Below are 19925 nucleotides of genomic sequence, written 5' to 3' on the forward strand. Positions count from 1 at the left end.
GAACTCTGGGTCTAGGCACTGTCCCTCAGCAATTCAGCTCAAGGCTAGCGCTCCACCACTTGAGTCACAGTGCCACTTCTGGCTTTTTTTCTTTTTGCTTATGTGGTGCTGGGGAATCGAACCCAGGGCCTCATGCATGCAAGGCAAGCACTCTACCACTGAGCCACCTTCCCAGCCCCTATTTATTTATTTACTTAGTGCCAGAAGAGGAACTTGAACTCAGGGCCTGATACTGTTGGTTTTTTTCACTAAAGACTAGTGCTATAGTACCTGAACCACACCTCTTCTTCCAGCAGTTTGCTGGTTAGTTGGAGATAAGATCTTGGATTTCTCTACCCCAGCCGGTTTCAAACCTCAGTCTTCAAACCTCAAACGTCAATCCTCAGATCTCTTCCTCCTCTGTAGCTAAGATCACAGGTGTAAACCACCAGTGCCTGGCAAGATTTTAAATGAGTTTATGACCTTTTCATACATTCCTATCCTGTACCCATTTGTTTACTTTCAATTTGTAATTTTAAGCTCTATTTATATAGTCTAGATATAGATTCTCTAAGAAATAAGTGCTTCACAAGTATTTTCTCCCAGTATGAATAATATCTTTATTTTCTCCAGGATGCCCTTTGAAGAAAGTTTTAAACTTTGATATAAATGAAGCCACCTATTTTTCTTTTGTGGCTGAGATTTTTGCTATTGTATGTAAGAAACCATTGCCTCGCCCAGGGGTAAAAACACTATTAACTATTTTCTTCTGATAGCTTTATACTTTTTCCTCTTACATTTGTGGCAATTTGGGTTGTTGTCTGTTTGTTTGGCATGGTCTTATAAGAGTTCACCATTGTTCTTCTGTACATTGATATCCAATTATCCCAACACGGTGTGTTGAAAAGACTATCCTTCTCCTCATTTAATATTTTTGGCAACTTTAAACTATCAACAAATAATTTATTTCTGGATGCTTAGTAATATGCCATTGATAGAAATGTCTGTCTTTATGCCAGTACCACTGTCTTGATTAGTGTAAGTAGCCAATTTTTTAAAAAATTTCTGGTGTTTAAAACCGAGAGGAATATATAAGTTCAAGCACATGCAAATAGGTCTCTGAGGTTCTGGTCATAGAAGAACCCGTACTTCCCACAAATTGATCTTGACTTCTCACAACTGTGCCAGCCTGCAATCCCTTACCCACCACAGGGGGTGTGGTGGTATAGGTATGAGTGGATGGGGGCTGATGTATCGGGCTCAGACCCAGGATGGAGGTGTGGTTCAACTGTGTGTCATTTGTCCTCACAGGTTATATCGAAGCTGCGGTCATTCCCGCTGGAGCCCGGAGGATACGTGTGGTGGAAGACAAGCCTGCGCACAGTTTCCTGGGTAAAACCATAAGGATTTGATTCACCACTTGATGCTCTGAGATTTGTGTTGTTGTTGTTGTTGTTGATTAGGCTGGGAAATTTAGTTTGGCATCCTTCTCCCAAGTCAACCCTGACTTGAGACTCCTGTATTATAGCCATAATAGCCTGAGTACTCAGTATGTCATTTGGCTAAAATGCAGCCAGAGCCACGGTGGATTTCAGGGATGGGCCAGGAATGACCTTGACCCTTCAGGAATGAAGCTGTGGGCAGTGGAGGTGTGACTCAAGTGGTAGAGTGACAACTGTAATACTAGCACACAACAGAGAGGAAAGGAAAGAACAGAAAAGAAGGAAGGAAAGAAGGAAGGGAGGGAGGGAGGAAAAAAAGGAAGGAAGGAAGGAAGGAAGGAAGGAAGGAAGGAAGGAAGGAAGAAGGGAAGGGGGAAAAGAGAAGGGAATTTGGAAATAGAAGATAGCCCTCATAGCCCCTTAGGAGTAGACATGTGGAGACGGAGCCTCACCCTGGGACTTAGTGATCCCTGCAGCGCTCTCTTGGTCCCAGATTGGTTCCTTTCCTTCCTGCCCTTCTCCCAGCTGCTTACAAGTGTGGTGACCATGGCTGTGCCTGCTGCCAAGGTTAGACCTGACCATTGCTCACGCTGACATTGTGGATGTTGTCAACCTGGTAGTTTTTGCTATCTCCCCAGTGTAGACACTGTCTTAGCTGAGCCTGACACACCCCCCTCCCCGGCTGCCCCACTACAAATGGAACAATGCTTATAAATGTTGTCTAAAACAGCCCACCCTGGGGCTTTCTGCCCACTCTAGAAACTGGCTCAGCTTCACCAGCATGGGCATAAGAAGCCCCATCACCTGTATCACTCCCAAAATTTACCTGTCGTACTTGAAGCATTGGGAATGTATTATCTTACCCAGGGACCCTGGGCCTCCATGGGAGAGGCTGAAGTCCCCTTACACCCTGATCTTAGTCCCCAAAGCCTAATCTGATTATTCCAAGAGCTGGCCCAACTCCAGGGCCAATTCATTGGTTCCTCTGTAAAGCAGATAAAACCTTTAACTTCTGATCTTGGTGCCTGAGACTTTTCAACACCAGTCTTCTGCCTAACTCAGATTTCCCGATGCCTCCTTGGAGGAAAGAGGAAGGTTTGTTTGCTTGCTTGCTTTTTCCTTTTCTCTGTGTTTGCTTTTCTGTGGCAGTATAAGAATGAGAGAAGGAGCCAGGCATTGATGCGTTTTGCTGTAATCCTACCTACTATGGGGGCTGCATTTGGGAGGATGGAGATTTGAGGCCAGCCCAGGCAGTAAAGTTCACATAACACTCTTCTTGACCTAGAGCTAGGAGCAGTCATACATGCCTGTGATCCCAAGTTACATGAGCGGCTGAGTTTGAGAGGATCAAATTTCCAGGCCAGCATAGAGAGAAAAGTTGTAAAGACTCCATCTCTGTGGAGGGAAGCCTGACATCGTGGCATGTACCTGTAATCCCTGCCAGGATAAACAGCCTAAAAGTAGGGAGATTGTGGCTCAGGCACATACCTGGGTAGAAAGCTAGACTTTTATCCTAAAAATAATCTGAAAAATCAAGGGCTGGAAGCATGGCTTAAGCAGTACCATGCCAGCGTAGCAAGTGCAAAGTTCTGAGTTGAAACCCCAGCACTACCAGAATGAAAAGAAAAAAGAAAAAGGAAAAAAATAGCAGAAGAATATTGGACTCCTTTCAAATCCTCAGCCCTTAGGGGAAGAATCATCTTTTCCCTAGAACTCATTTTCAGGTTCACAAGAAATGACTGGTAGGGCTGCCCTTGCCCAGGGGCCATTAGCTCTCCCAGGTTAGAAGGGCTCTGAAGCCTAGGGGCCACATATGCAAATGAGAATGATAGCATCCACATCATTGGCTGAGCTTTAGAGACCAGGTCCCTCTTCTCTTCTCTTCCCAACCCACCTCACCCTTCTGCCAAGCAGACTTCTCAGGGAGTTGACTGGCCCTCAGTGGCCTAGCCACGTTCCCATGCACCCTGTGGTCTACACCAGGCCTCTCAAAATTGCTCAGTGCTGGCTGGTCAGGGACACAGATTGCCCACTGGAGATTTTTCACTGTGTGCCCTGTTACTCTTCTTGTATATACAACAGAGGAGGTAATCCATTTCAAGCAGACTGGTATAAACGTCTGAACAACTTACCTCTCCAGAAACCTTGTACCTCCATGGAAGCTTGGAGCCAACCCTGATCTCTTTATCTTATCCAAAAATCATAATCCCAGTATCCCAGGGCCTGGCGCTCAGACAAGACCCAGAGCGTGTGGTCCACGCTTGTTCTGTTTCTAAAGTTAGTTCCAACAGGCCTTGTTTCGAGTCGGGGCTGGGTGCTTTGGAAGTCAACCCAGGGTAACTCACAATTTCTCCTCTCCATTTGCTGGGAGTAGTTCCTGAAGAATTTTCACCCCACCTACCTCCAGCCCACGCTGGCTGGCGCTCTGCTCCAAACCACCTGGAACAGGAAACGCCTCTGCTCTCTGTAGCCATACTTGAGAACAGAGCTGGAAGGACTCCAAGTGGAAATGAAAAGAGCTGACTCCCAGCCAGGGGTATAAGTGGGGGTATAAGTGGGTTGACTGTGGGTCAGGTCCTCCAGTTGAAGCAAGCGAGGAGGGAGAGGTGACTTCTGAACCACTTGGGCACGGGGGCCTCCAGCCAGTTCTGAAGAGGAAGGAATGACCCTACTCAGCCTTCAGATAGCTGGAGCTTGCTGACTTCCCCATGGAAGTCCCAGGATGAGGTATAGATGACTAACCAAGAAGATAAAAGACCTTCCTTGTATTCTGCCACAGTGGTGGGGAACTGTGTGAATTCACCCTTTGGTGCCCTGCAGAAGTCTACTCTTATACTGAGGGCCTTGTGAGCAAAATCAGAGCAGTATTGAAAACACCCAGCCTCTGGCCCAGAGAATGCAGCCAGAAGAAATCTCCTGTCTTGCAGATCCTAACTGCAGACCTGGCAGATGAAATCAACACCCTGAAGGAATTCCCTTTGTTATGCGTATTTGGTTCATTGCCTAGGAAAACAAAGCACTTGTAGCCAGCTTGACGCTTTTCAGGGTTATCTTAATTTACTAATTGATTTTTCAATTGCTTACCAACCCAGAGGGCTTTAAAAAAAAAAAAAAAAAAGACAGGAATGCCTGAGGGTTGAGGAGGGCTGGAACTTAAGCCATTGAAGGTATCTAACTTGGAGGGCTGTCTGTAAAGAGAAAGGAGGCCTTGGACTCAGACCTGGAAAGCACACTGGTTTTGTCTTGCCCAGGGGCCTCAGCCACATCCCCAGCTCTCCCTCCTGTGGGCCAGGAACACTTTGCTCCCTATGAGCTGGCTTCTGTCGTTGCACGAAAACTTTCTCTCACTGCCTCTGGTGGGAGGAGAGACTTCAGACTCACTTCAGACTCGTGGGGCTTGAACTCAGGGCCTGAGCGCTGTCCCTGAGTTCTTTTTGCTCAAGGCTAGCACTCTACCACTTTGAGCTACAGCTCCACTTCCAGTTTTTCTGGTACTTAGTTGGAAGTAAGAGTCTCATGGCCTTTCCTGCCCTGGCTGGATTTGAATCACAGCCTTCAGAACCCAGCCTCCTGAGTTGCTAGGCTTACAGGCTTGAGCCATCAATGCCTGGCTAGACTCACCCCCTTTTGAAGATAGGCTGGATCCTCAACCCCCTGATTCTTCAGGGTTCAATTTCCTTTGTAGCTCTCAAAGACTCCAGCAAGAGATCCATCAACAGCGACTGGAAGATAGAGCTCCCTGGAGAGTTCCAGATTGCAGGCACCACCGTCCGCTACGTGAGAAGAGGCCTGTGGGAGAAGATTTCTGCCAAGGGACCAACCAAAATCCCACTGCATTTGATGGTAACTTGCTGGGCTTGAGTGCTTGCCTTCTGAAGATGGCTCAAGAGGTTCTTCTGGTTAGGTCTTCCGCGGACCTGGGCAGGAAGAGACACATCTGGCTTAAGGGGAGGAAGGAGGAGAAGGGTGCAAAACTATCTGAGGCTCAGTCTCTCCTCTCTCTTGGTCTTATTCCTCTGTTGGTCTTATTCCTCTGTTGCATGTTTGGAACTCCTTCCCATCTCTTCACTGGCAGAGCTCCTCTCTGTTCCAAGGGGGAGCTGCTGCCAGGAGGGCAAGTCTCAGGCACATGGTAGGATCCAAGGAAACAGGGCATTGTTATGGAGATTGTCCCCTTCCACATCTGCTTTTATAGGTAAACCAGCTGGATACAGAGATCTGCTTTACAATTAAAAACTATCTTTTGGAAATGAGGCGTGGGGGGGGGGGGTCGGTGGTGTCCAGTCATGGGGCCTGAACTCTGGGCCTGGGCTCTGTCCCTCAGTTCTTCAGCTCAAGGTTAGCGCTCTACCACTTGAGTCATAGCACCACTTCCGGCTTTTTTTTTCCTGCTTATGTGGTGCTGAGGAATCAAACCCAGGGCCTCATGCATGCAAGGCAAGTGCTCTACCTCTGAGTCACCTTCCCAGCCCGCTATCTTTTGGAAATGAACTGTTAGCTGTGTACCAGTGGCTCACACCTGTAATCCTAGCTACTCTAGAGGCTGGGATTTGAGGGTCATAGTTGAGAGCCATCTCAGGCAGGAAAGTCCATGAGATTCTTACCTCCAATTAACCACCAACCTTGGGCAAAAGAAGCTAAGAGATAGAGCCCAAACTCTGGGTTCAAGATCTGGTACTGGCACACAAAGAAAAGAAAGAGAAAAACTGTTGAGTCTGTGTCCAGTTAGCATCACCTAGATCTTTAGGACTTACCTTACAACAAACATCTGGAAATCCGAAAAGAGAATTTACTTCTGTAGGTCTTTTTACCATGCACATGGGTCTGGCCAGGGTGTCACTGTCTTATTTGTTGCTTCTGGAGGATTCCATATAGACCACTTAAACATGGGCTATGTGGGGACTGAGAGTGCAGTTTAAGTGGTAGAGCTGTCTGCTTAGCAAGTGCTAAGTCCCAAGTTGGAATCCCAGTACCACCAACACAAAAGGAAAGTTACGTACGTACACACACACACACACACACACACACACACACACACACACACACACACACACGCACGCACGCACCAGACTTCCAGGGAAATCAAGTCACTGTGACTTTTCAGTATCTGTGAATTTCATGGCTAATCTCTGCTAGTACATAATTATTAATTATATGAAGAACAAGGTCTGTGGCAGAGTTTGCACCTGTCACCAGGGCATACTTTCTCCTCAGTATCTGCTAGTCTTGATTTGGAACTTCTTTTTCCCCACTAATTTGTGACCCCTGGCAGTCTGAAGCTACTCAAGGTGAAATGACTCTCCCCCCATCCCCCAAATTCTCTAGCACCAGGCAGCAATCCCCAGGACCACCAGCACCCAGTGTGAGGTGGTCCTGAGAGGGCACTAGCCCCACTCCAGGTCCTGCTGGCCAGTTTCCTATGTGCCATGAAGACATATGGAAATCTACCTAGGCCACACTCAGCCTATGAAATCAACGCAAATATATCCCCGCAAGTAGATTGCTGGGACCCAAAGACCCATCCCAAAGCCATTCTACTGGGGTAAGATTGTTTTCCAAAGTCATTAGAACAGATACTGCTATGCAGTGATAAAAGTGGATGTTAGGAGGGGCAAAAAGGAAGCAAATGATTTAAAATCCATATGGAAATATTACCTCTTAGTGGAGGGGCTTGAGTTCTCTAGCACGAGCCAGGTAAGTATATTTCTCTTCTTTACCAAAAGCTTTAGTAAACCATGCAGCCATCAGCCCATGCGAATGGGTACACAGCCTAAGCTGTCTCAGACCTGATAAATAATACTCAGAGAAAGCAGCTCCTGCTGGCTAACCTTCCAGTTCCCATTTAATATTAACTGCTTTTCTCTTGAGGTACAATTGTCACTTTTTTGGTGGTGGTTGGAGGTGTCTTTTATGTGTATATACTGGTTCCTGGGGCTTGGAATCAGGGCCCAGGCACTGTCCCTGAGCTTTTCTGCTCAAGGCTAGTGCTCTACCTCTTTAACCACAGCTCTACTTTTGGCTTTTTTTTTTTTTGGTAGGTAATTGGCAATGAAGAGTCCCACAGACTTTTCTGCCTTGACTGGCTTTGAACTGTGGTCCTCAGAGCTCAGCTTCCTGAATAGGGTTATAGGTGTAAGCCACCACCAGCTCCTGGGCTGATGGGCATCTTTTAACACCTTGAAATGAGGAATGTTCCTCTCTCTCTTGCATTGGAAGCTAATTGTCCCCAAGTTGGGGTGTGCACATTGCTTGGAGCCCTCCCTGGCCAAGTGCTGGGAACCTGCATTTGAAAACAATTACACCAATACTGTGTGCCAAGGAAATGACATGAAATTGGTTTCATACGGATTCCCTGTTTATTCCCATAGTGAGATAGTAAAGACCTCCTTAAAGACTCAGTTTTTAACTGGAGGCATTTTTCCAAATGTGTTACTAGTACAAGTCTGTTTTTTGGCAAAGGGGACATTGAAGCAGTTGAGGTTTAGTGCCCCTACTGCTAGCCCACACAACCTCAAGGAGCTATGGAGGGTTGGCTCCTATCTGCCTGGTGCTGTGAGCATAGGCAGGTGGGCTGTGTGCTTCCTACCTTTAGCTCCAGCTGGCCCCTTCCTCCACACCTCTCTTCCTAGAAGTGAGCTTGCTAGCTGCTGTCCATGGGACTACTTGCTGGTCACATGCTCATTCTGAAGACACTTGCACAACCAGACCACTTTTACCTGCCAGCGGGACACTTGTACCATTACACCTAGAAAGATTAAGCTGTTGAGCTACCTGCCAAAGCTGGTGTAAGGCTTGTCACAGGCATTTCCAGACATTTTGATTTCCATTCTGCACATTTACAAGAATTCACATCAGGTCACCAAGCTGTGAGACAGACCCTCTTCCTGGAGAAAGAATTTGCAGACCCTTCTGTGATGGAGTATCTTTACCCCATGCCCCAGTTGGGCACCTGAGGAATCCCAGGCTGAGATAAAGGAATGCTCTGTACATGAAACATGTTTTGAACCCCAGGAAAGAGTAGGCCACCCCCAAGACAGGCAGCCCAGCACATAGCCTGGTTTCAGCCTTCCACAATTCAATTGGCTTGGGGCTCCATTTCATTGTGGCCTTTTTATTTTGCTGCTGATTCAGGTGCTGTTATTTCACGACCAGAATTATGGAATCCATTACGAGTACACCATCCCTGTCAACTCCACGGCTGAAAATCAAAGCGAGCCGGCCAGGACTCAGGACGCGCTGTTTATCTGGACGCACAGTGGTTGGGAGGGGTGCAGCGTGCAGTGTGGAGGAGGTGAGCCCTGCCCTGGGTGGGAGGGAGGGAGCAGCAGGCTGCTGGAGGAAGAGATAGAGGATCCTCAGATCTCAGCTTCCTGGCCCTATTCATGTTTTCTTGTCACTTTTCCCTCAGTCCTAATGGTGACAGTGGTAGATTAATGTCAAATGTTACTTGCTTTGCTCTGGGTACCTTGAAGGTACTGATGGATTTTGAAAGCATTCAGTTATCTTAAGGCACAGGGCGGGAAGCAAACCAGCCCACTAGAGGAAACTGGGAAGTGGAATCATGGTGGCCAACTCTTGATCGTACAGTCACTGTGATTTGACCAGTGACAGAACGAAGATTTGAACCCACATAGTCTTGTCCAAGGATACAGCGGATCTGATCGTGTTCTAGAGTCTTCCTCCTGCCCCAGTGCTGCCTTGTCATTATGCTTCTTCCTTTCTGACAACCGGGAGTCTTGGTCAGGGGTCAGGCCAGAGCACTGCTCTATAAATGTAGGTGCCACCACCTTTTGGTTGCTATGGTTTGATTTCCAGGGGAGCGCAGGACCATCGTGTCATGCACACGGATTGTGAACAAGACCACAACTCTGGTGAACGACAGTGACTGTCCTCAAGCAAGCCGCCCCGAGCCCCAGGTCCGAAGATGCAACACACATCCATGCCAGTCACGGTGAGGAGTGGTGTTTGGCGGCTGGGGAGGCAGTACCGTTCGTGGGGGTGCGGCATAACTAGGTAATACTGCAGGGCTGTTCACTGTGTTCTGTTATGGTTGCTGAGTGATTTCTGCTTACTCAAAACAATCATGCGTCACTGAGCAATGGGGCCACAGTGTGAGATATGTGCATCATGCAAAGGCATGTTTATCTTTTTCTGATGAGCCTGGGCTTTTGGAATGGCAGCGTTTTAGATTTCTGAGGGAGGAATTTCACATAGTGCTTGGCTTTTGCACTAACCGTTTTGCATCGTCAGACTTTTACCGTGCTTGAATGAGAAGAGATGGCAGGCAGAGTAAGAAAGGAAATCTTGCCAGTGGCTCATGCTTGTATCCCAGCTACTCAAGAGGCTGAGATCTGTGGATCTTACTGTTCAAAGCCAGCCTGGACAAAAATTTCTGCTAGACTCCATCTCCAATTAATTAGCAGAAAGCAGGGCTGGAGGTGTGGTTCAAATGATAGAGTGCCAATCTTGAGTGATTAAAAATAGGCAAGAGCAAGAGGATAGTACATTAAAAAAAAAAAGGAGGGGGCAGGCAGACTTGCTGCATGAGGTTTATGTGCGCCTGGCAGCATTTGAAAGTCAGTACTAATGCTGAAGACATCTTGAACATTATTAGTACTAGGGCCCATCCCTCAAATCCATCAACCAGTCAGACATACACATAGGGTCCAAGAAGGCCATGGTAAAGAGCACCAGACAAGAAAATGAGTAAGCTGAGTGAGTGCAGGCCCTGAGTTCAGACTCCAGTACCACCAGAAAAACAAGGTATCTGATGATACATTACACTCGCACATACACATGCATATACACACGTATATGTGTATGTAATCTGTATGTATATAATGGACAGAAGTGTTATACATATACTGGACACATTTAACAATATTTCAGTTATTGAAGGCATGGTCTTTGGTTAGGCGTCTTTCATAAGGACTGCAGTTATATGGACTATGGCCAGAGGGTGAAGCATAGAGTGGTTGAACTGTGGATAAAGGAAAAGAGATTTAACCTTAAGACAAGGCTGCTATGTGTATGGAAGATGGGACTTGAAGCTTGGAGCTGTGTAGGGTCGGGAGAGCAAATGCCTGTTTGAGATGGGGTGATCATGGCACATGAGCCTATAACTTAGCAGAGGAACCCAAGAACTTCAGTCAAGGAACCAGAATCCAGCCCCTCTGTTGAACCTGGCAGAGTGGAAGCGCTTTTCTTTATTATTGTTACTCTTTGACCTTTAAATCAGCAGAGATGTTTGCCTTTTCCTCTTGGTTTCCCTTTATTTCTCCTGATCGCTAATGCTCTTCAACCCTCTTGTTTTTCCACTGAGTTCCTGACAGTTTCCTTTGCCTTCCCAACTGCACCCCATTAGCACCTCTTTATTCCAGCCCTGTGCCTAGCTCTGTGGATAACTGCTCCCAAACCCTGCCTTAACCATATGGAATCTGGAATCAGACACGCAGGACAGATGGCTGCTCTCCAGCATCTTGCAAACCAATACAAACAACAAGCAAACCTGGCCCTGACATTGGCAGGAGAGGCAGAAATCACAGGTCAGCTTAGCCGTGATAACTACATGGCCAGCAGCCTTCTCATAGCTGACCGCAGTCTACAGGGAAGAAGTCTTCTGTTGTCCACATCCAAGAGGTTAGGCTGTGTGCCAGCGATGGCACCCAATGTCCCAGCATCCTAGAGCAAGGAAGCAGAGCTCACAGTAGTTCCGTGGGGTCCTCCTGGAACCCAGAGCTCATGCATTACCAGACTTAACATTTTTGTAGACCTTGAGAGCTTATTAGCCATGTGAGAACCCATTCCAAGTTATTAGATATTTCCCTGTAGTATTTCGGATTTGAAATCCTTCCCAGGCAGGACATGCTGTACTGTACATTGAATTACAGTGATTCAGTAAAGAACATTCAACAACTTACTGGTAATTGAATTGAATAGTCATTTGCAAGGAAATGTATTTGGTTTTTAAATTTGTTCTCCTTGCTCAATTCTTTTCACCAGACTGGCTGTGCTTGGGGTTAAAATGGAATGGAATACCAGATTTTCCTATTAAAGCATGTTCTCTGTGTGCGCGCAGATGCACATGTAGGCAGCGAGAGGTTTGGAGATAATGACTTAAGGAACTTGAGCTCAGTGCCACTGGCTCATGCCTGAAATCCTAGTTATTCAGGAAGCTAAGATTTGAGGATCATGGTTCAAAGCCAGTCAAGACAGAAAAAAAAAAACAAAAAACAAAAACTCCTTATCACCAGTAATCCAGCAAAAAGCCAGAAGTGGACCTGTGGTTCAAGCCCTTGGTAGAGCCCTAGCCTTGAGTAAAGAAACTTAGAGACAGTATATAGTTCTGAGTTCAAGCCCCAGTGTTGCCAGGATGTGTGTGCTTACATATGCGCATGCACGAGCGCACGCGCATGCGCGCACGCTTGCGCGCGCGCGCACACACACACACACACACACAAGGATTAGGAATGAACACTGTGAGTACACTCATACAAAGAGAGAGAACATCAAGACTGAATAAAAGACTCCTGGTCCATTGGCAGAACGTGTGTTCTCAAAATCCCAGCTCCTCCAACGTCCGCTATTCTGGCATAGCTCACCATCCCTACCAAAGCTAAGAAATGAAGCCCTGCCTGCCGACCCCATCCAGCTAGAATGAGAGCAGGAGGGCTACTGTACTGGAAAATTCCTGTGTACGGGAGGAAAGGCACTGCCTGGAATGTTACTCTTGGATGGAACGCTCAACACCAACAGCTGTGTGATTCTCAAAGCATGAGCGGTTTTTTTCCAAACTCTGTGTGACTGGGTGTGGTACAACCTGTTAGCAAACCCAGACTTCCTTGGGGTTATTTTAACCCCCACATTGCACCGAAGCAAGGTCCAGTTCCTGCATCAAGTGTTGGGTTGGAAGAAGCAAAGATCTGGTGGATGTATCATCCACTAATTAAGACCAATCCCTAGTGAGCTTCTGATTTCCATGGAGAACTTGATGTGTTCCCATAAATCCCAGAGAAGACTATTTTCCTTCAACAGCTTCCTAGAAAATGAATGTGTGGGATGTAGGTGTGTCTTTCTTGATAAGAGGCAAATTATGGAGTTAGCAGGAATCTAAAGCCCATTGGAGCAAGTAAGGCAATCCCAGCCTGTGGACAGTGAGATAAGTAACTGAGCTGTCTCCTGGGTGAGGAAACCCCACAATCCTCCGGGGCTATCTCTTGGGTGAGGAAACCCCATAATCCCCTGGGGCTGACTCCTGGGTGAAGAAGCAATCTTCTGGGGCTTGTCTCCTGGGTCAAGAAACCCACAGTCCTCTGGGGGATCCACATACTTACTTTCCTCATTTTACAAATGAAGACTTTACATGCCTAGTCATTAAGTAACTTCCTCAAGCGTCTGCAGGTAGCAAGGCTAATTCAAACCAAGTTTCCTTAGTTTAAATCTTAATCTCCCCTTGAAAACAGTGTGACCTCTGCCTACCATGGCATGGGAAAAGAAAAAGGAAAGCAAACGTTGTCAACCAGGGCATCTATTGTTACAGAGATGCATAAAATCAGGTCAAGGAAAGTCAGTGGTTGGTACTGTAGTGGCTTTCATCTCAGAACAAGGGGCAGAAAGTTGGAGAACACTATGGTGGCTTCCTTCTCTGGAAGTTAAAGTGCAGCCATCATTTCAGAAGTGTGGATTAAGTCAACTCTTGTAGTAGGATCTTCAGTGTTGAAGCCCTGGGTCGCAGCGTGGAGCTATGGTTGGGTGTAGCCTAGTAAAAGAAGGTAGGTTGCTGAAGATCTGCTGACTTGTTCTAAGAGTTATCTGGACTGTGCTGGAAACGAATCTCAAATTTAAGGCTTGAGTTATCTAAGACAAGGGTTTCAAATAAGGTGATTCCTGGCCCCCTGGCCCCGGCCCCGACTTGAGTTGTTGTGGCTCACGTTTGAACTTCACAAAACCTACATGCTCTGCCCCCAGTTGGCTGACGTTGGGCTTGATGGAACTGGATACCACCCCCATACTGTGTCTTTCACCCCCCACCACCACTCCCAGTGTTCAGTGGTGCAAGTTATCAGGGATTGGAGAAGCGCAGAAGTGCCATCTGTAGCCCAGGTATTTTTCTGGGTGTGGGGGGAAGCCGGCCCACTTAGCCATCAAACATGGCCTCTCACACATCCTCCACCTTCTCTATGGCCAGCTGTTGGACTCACTGACTCAGGTGCCACATCTGAGCAGGGCACCACTATCAGTTCTGTGCAGTCTGTATGACAGCATTTATTTTCCTCTCTTCTCCACAAGGCCAGTGACCTTAGCAGTGCCTTATATTCATTCAGCAGATATTTGCTGGGCACTTGTTTGTCAAGCCAAGTAGGCTCCAGGGGAGGGAGGGAGATCGACCAACACAGAACTTAGTGTGTGCTATTTTCCCTCCAATGCCCAGCAGCACTGGTGCCTTGGAAGTGCCTGCAGGTAATTTGTACAGATGAGAGAATTAGTACTGGTGAAGGAAATTGCCTCAAATGTCCCAGAATTCCTCCTCTCTGCGGTTAGTGCTGCTGTGTCAGAAATATTCATGCTCCTTGGTGCAGCCATACCCTTGCTTGTCCATCCTGACCTTGGTACAACCCTCACCCCTCCCAGCGCCCCCCTTCCCATTCCACTCTGTCAGCGTCAGGGGCCGCAGAAATCCCTTAAATAAATCCCTAGCCCACCTGGTCATGCTTCGCCATGACTTTTGTTTTAAATAGCTCTGTTTTAATCTTTGGAACAAAGACAAGATCTGTAAATCCTCATCATGAAAAGGCACTGAGACACACCGTGTTGTTTAACCTCAGGCAAGATGGGGGCAGGTTGTGCAGAGTGTGGCCTCGGGTCTCCGCCCCACCACCACTGCTAGCTGCATACACACCCCTGGGCACACTACCAGATCTTGCCATCTGTAGAACTGCAAAATTAGAACTCCTCTCATAGAAGTCTTTAGAAGATTAGGTGAAGTAATGCCTATAAATTCCTTCATCCCAAGTGAGCATTGGATGAATGCTAGCCAAAAATCATCGTTTGCCGGTTTGCTGCAGAACTGTATTAATGATAAACATCAGTCAGCTCTTGAATCCCAGCATTTTATGGGATATCCATCGTGTGTTAGGATATTGCACACACATACTTTTAATACAGTTATAACTACATAATTTAAATTGCCCATGCTGGTGTTTTTTAGGTAATAAAATATTGAGGGAAAATCCTAGAGTTTTCTAACATTTCCCTTCTTGTTGGAACAAGTTCACATTACATGCATATATTTCAGAGTAAAATGAAGCAGCAGAGAAATCTCCAGTGGTTCATTTCCAACCCCAAGTTCCCAAGTTTCATACTCGGGTACTTCAGATAATGTTATCAGCAGAATTGGGTGAGGTTTGGGAAGGAAAGAGGGTTCTGAGAAGGGGCTATTGTCATTGCTCAGTGTGTGACTCGAGGCCCCCCAGACCCATTTGCCCATGCACCAACTCATCTGCTGGGCTGGAATGACGGTGGAGGGAGACCATGAGGGGGCTGCTGTTGATGTGGGCAGAACAAAAGTACTGCACCCTGCCAGGGCTTCTGCCTGCTCACTGGATGTGGCCTTAAATATCACAGAAGGAAGGAGCCTGGTGACAGAGAAATAGGTCATTTCCAGGAGGAATCCCCATGTCTGAAGAGCAGGAACTGGCATAGAGGAAATGACAGACCACAGCACATGCTAGGCTCCACCATCTTTTCCTCTTTCCTGATTCTCAGTCTGCTTCCTGGGAAAAAGATGTTCCGTATCCAGGCAGCAAGAGCTTTACAGTGAATTACTGGGAGCTGGGGGTGGGGGAACAGGAGTTGGGTGGGACCTGCCTGTGGATTATCAAGGACTGGGAAGAGCGATGAGAGGATTGGCCATCCTTTGGTGCTCATCAATCCCAAGAGGCCCCTGGTGATTGTTTTTGTGGCAGGTGCAGTGGTTCTGCAGCCTCAAGCTTGTTAGGCTCTACCACTTGAATTCTATACCCTTTAGCTCTTTTTTCTCTCTCTCTCTGGTTATTTTTCAAATAAGCCAACCTCAAACTGTGTTCCTCCTACTTTGGGCTTCCACATAGTTGGGCTGTAGGTATGGCTTTAAATGGATTCCAGCCATAAATAAGCAACCTGAGCCAGCAAAAGGCCCTGAGGTTCTGCGGGCTGGAGGGGCGGGGGGGGGGGGGGGGTAGAAGGGGAAGATAGAGACAATGGAGACTAGAAGAAAAGAATAATGTATAAATGTTGTATGTTCTGACAAATGAGAATATTACAACAAAAAAGAGAGTAGAACAAATAGAACAGAAAGCAAGCAGAAGGTAGAATAATGTCATTGCAGTTTCACAGCAGGTAATACAATCAAGCAATGTGATTAAAAACTGATAATTCAGGAGGTGAACGGCTAGGAAAGAGGAAGGGAAAGGGTATTTTTATAAATGTCTGAGCACTTCCCCACATCTGGCTCACCTGCCTCTTAATTTTGAAATGCTGAAAATTAAGGATGGGCCAAAGTATAACCGAAAAATGAAAATAACAAATGGGAGCAATGAAACAATACAGGAAATTAAAACAAGCACGGACAGCAATCCTAATTTCAGACAAAGAGGATTGCAAGTCAAAATGTATTCATGGTCTCAAAAACTCACGAGTTGAAAGTCACAATGAAGGTGTAAAAATTGTGAACATTTATGCTCCGTGTAATACAGCAGCCTTTTGTGTAAATCATGGACTCCAGGAGATGCAGGAATGGAGACAGAAAGGTACCTGTTACAGACATCACTAACTTCCTGCTCCATGAGACAGGGAAAATGAGAACAAAAACAAGGAAGGGGAGCTGGGAAGGTGGCTCAGTGGTAGAGTGCTTGCCTTGCATGCCTGAGGCCCTGGGTTGGATTCCTCAGCACCACATAAGCAGAAAAGGCCAGAAGTGGCACTGTAGCTCAAGTGGTAGAGCGCTAACCTTGAGCTGAAGAGCTGAGGGACAGCGCCCAGGCCCAGAGTTCAGGCCCCACGACCGGACCCCTCCCCCAAAAAAAGGAAGGATATGAAAGGCCTAAACAACATAGGAAGATAATTCACATTTGCGAAAAACTATACCTTGACAAGAGAAAATGCATTTTTTTGCCTTAGATGCACACAGAACCTTCACAGACCCTAAATACGTATTTGATCCTGAAGAAAACAACTATGAGCCCCATGAAACAGAAATATTACACTGATCACAAAGCATATAGCTGGGAAGTAACTGTGTGAATCGTAAATACAAGATACCTTCTCTGGGAAGTGGTGCTGTGGCTCAAGTGGTAGAACGCTCGCCTTGAGCTGAAGAGCGGAGGGACAGCGCCCAAGCCCAGAGTTTAAGCCCCATGACCGACAAAAAAAAAAAAAAGATACCTTCTCCGAAGCTGCAAGTAAAATTAATGAGATATGGCACCCATATTTGATAGTAACTCAAAAGTGGTGACCACTGACCTGAGTCTGAGCACTTAAACTGCCAATTCACTCACTTACAGATATTTATTGCAAGTTTTCCACGTAACCGGATTCTCTGTCCACTCAGGCTAACCTATGATCAAGAATACCCTCTGAGCTTTCCAGAGCTTCCTCTGATTGGAAAGATCAACAGCTTACACCCCGCAGGAAGAGCTCATGCCTTTCTAGTTAGTCTAATGCTGAGGTTTGTGTGGTACCACAGCTGTGGCTGTGCTGTAGCACACCAAGGGTGTGGTGGAATGTGATTTGGGGCCCATCGATCTAGTAACACCTACCTTGCCTCTCAGTCCTCTCAGTCACCACGTGACCCTGAGCAGGGTCCGTCATGGAGGCGCTTTGGGAATTGAGAAAATACTGGAGTCCAATCACATCTGGAACACAGAAGGGTCCAATTATCATGGTTCCTATTGTTTATGTACTTGAAGCTGGTCAGGTTACACCCAGACATGGGTTTGTTGAAGCCACATGCTAAAGAAACAACATGGACCAGCTGGGTGTGTCCAAAAGAGAGAAGGGGGGGGAGGGAGGGAGAGAGAGGGAGGGAGAGGGAGAAAAGGAGAGAAGCGTGGGGGGGGGGGTCAGGACAAGTGGCCTGGAAGGTGCTGCCTCGGGAGGATAGTGGAGAGGCTCAGAGCATTGCAGAAAGAACAGCACATTACAAAGATGTGGTCCTGCAGCTAGTGAGTCCATGTTTCCTATGAGGCTTTCCCAGGCTTCGGGGTATATGTGGTGGCTCAGTTGTAAGGAGATCTAGGCAATGCCAGCTGATCTGAAAGCCCTCGCTCATCACCCTGGATGTAGGACTTTCAGTTCCACCCTTTGGAGATCATCCAAAATATAGGGTGAAAAAATGGCACCTATCCAACTTACCCAGCCAGTATGAGCTGGTTAAATAATTCATGGCTCTGTGGATCTGAGGGACTATTTTGCAAGCCTTACAAAGTCAACCTTTAGAAAAGCTCTTTGATTGCATAGGAATTACTTTTGCTATCAATAATGAGGCAGAATGGACAATGACTTGTTTATAGTATGACTGCAATGTGAAAATATGTATTGGGGGAAAAAGACTCGGATATTGTGAATTCTTGTATTTTCTTTATATTTGTATGAACCCTCCAGATTTTCTGCATTGTGCATAAATTATCATTACTACTAATAAGTAAAATCATACCCAGAGAAGAGATTCCTAAAATAAGCAGGGAAAAAAGTGTAGCCTAAATTCCTTGGAGATCAGGATAAAGATCATTTAGGAAGGTTTCCAAAGAGGCAGACAAATTCCACTGAGCTGATACTTGGGAAACAGAGGGAAGTGAAAGAGGTCAAGCTGTGCTTTAGTGAAAATAGACATCGGACAGCATCCTTGCTGACATCTCCAAAGCATCCTGGGTAAAGTTAATGGTCTCTACTTCATAAAGCCAGCCGTGGAATGAATCACTTTCCGGTCATTAGCTTTGAAAATTATTAACAAATCATTATTTCCAAATGAAGGTGTTTATGGGATTTGTTGTTTCATCTCATGCTGAGTCTGAAGTTTCTCCAGAACATGAATTATCTCAAGCAGCTCCGAGTTTCTAAATAGTTTTGGACCAGGTTCCATGCCTTTGGCCCAGCGAGGTGCACAGCGCCAAGAGGCTAAAAGTCTCCCTTACATAATTTACTGAGAACTTAATTGAGACTAATTACTGTCTCTCACTCGCCTGCCTGGAGAGCATTTGTCCTACAGCTGCTGTAGCTCCATTTGGTTGGGATGGTTGAAGTTTTCCGTGAAGCAAAATGAAGGGCATGAATGTTTTATTGTCGTTTTATCCCACTGTAACTTTTTATAGGAAACTGCTGGTGGTTTTATTAGCTAGCAGAGTGAATACACAGCATCTCTCCAGCATGCCGGAGTTGAGGTTTAGGGGGTCCCCAGAGCGAGCATACTATCTCAGTGAGGTTCACCACCAAAGAGAAGATGGAGATGCTGCCTGGACCCTGTATGGGGGTGCAGCTTTGGGGCTGTTGTGTGACATGCCTGCTAAAGATATGAGTCACTCCACAAGGGGACAGAGCTAATGACAGGCTAAAGATTGATGATCAGGTGTTGGCACATCCAGGTGAGACACAAATGCAGCGGAGTCAAACACCGCTTTCACAAATGGAAACACAGCCTGGGAGTAGCTCAGTGGCCGTAATCAACAAGCCTTGGCCTTCTTGATGAATAGAAATCTCCCGGCCATAGTGAGGTACGATATTCTTGTGGAGAAATGTCCATTTGTAAAGCCTCGGACATGCCCATGTATGAAAATGCCTACAGAAGACATAATACTGCATCTTAAATGCCAGGCCCAGGGCATGAAAGAGTAGGTGGCCGGGAGCTGCTGAAGGTTATGGAAGGAGGAAACTTGTTTCTGTAGATGCTGTGGAAGGGCAGAGACCCTGTTTGTGGAGGTCAGTTAGAATGTGTTACCCTAGGTGTGGGACATCACATTCATATACAAAGTCTGGATTTTTGTTTTAATGAACCAAAGAGCCAAAATCTGAATGCAGGGAGAGAGGCTGAGTTTTGCGGATGAAGGAAAGAGGAAACTGAGTAAGGGAAAGTAGCTTGAGCCCTGAGAAGTCAGGGGAAGCAGACAGAAGGATAGAGGAGAGGCTGGCAGTGTCACCTGTGCCCAGGCTGTCACCTGCACTGGGATTGTACTATAGCTCATGTTCACCAAGTGTGCGCGCTGGGGCGTCTTTGTTAACTGTAGAGGTCAGTGCCCCCTGGAATCATCCTCTGACTCTGAGTCCCTACCAGCTGTGTCCACATGGCTCCACCCTGAGTGGAAATCTCAAAGTCACCACTAATGTGGCCTTCGCAAGCCCCGCCCCACAGATGCAGCCCAGGAGATGCAAGGGTTAGAGCTAGAGCCCAGGGGTTCATTTAGACTGGGGCTGGTTGCTGGAATACTTGGGGGAGTCGAGAGAGTGTAGTGGGTACAAGTGGAGAACAGTAGGGTG

At 46.7% G+C, this 19925-nt stretch overlaps 1 protein-coding gene across 2 annotated transcripts in view; it reads left to right on the top strand.

The window, feature by feature from the left end:
- Window positions 1–19925, top strand: part of Adamts17 (ADAM metallopeptidase with thrombospondin type 1 motif 17) — a 146124-nt gene that overhangs the window by 115079 nt on the left and 11120 nt on the right. Inside the window, exons 16-19 of one of the 2 annotated variants that reach the window (XM_042698560.1) lie at window positions 1291–1371; window positions 5107–5264; window positions 8553–8712; window positions 9237–9372. In XM_042698560.1, the coding sequence (XP_042554494.1) occupies window positions 1291–1371; window positions 5107–5264; window positions 8553–8712; window positions 9237–9372 (535 nt within the window). The remainder of the gene's footprint in view (window positions 1–1290; window positions 1372–5106; window positions 5265–8552; window positions 8713–9236; window positions 9373–19925) is intronic. The other variant, XM_042698561.1, reaches the window with a different exon arrangement.

This window comes from Dipodomys spectabilis, unplaced genomic scaffold (assembly GCF_019054845.1).
Source record: "Dipodomys spectabilis isolate Male_0828 unplaced genomic scaffold, ASM1905484v1 ptg000233l, whole genome shotgun sequence".
NCBI lineage: Eukaryota > Metazoa > Chordata > Mammalia > Rodentia > Heteromyidae > Dipodomys > Dipodomys spectabilis.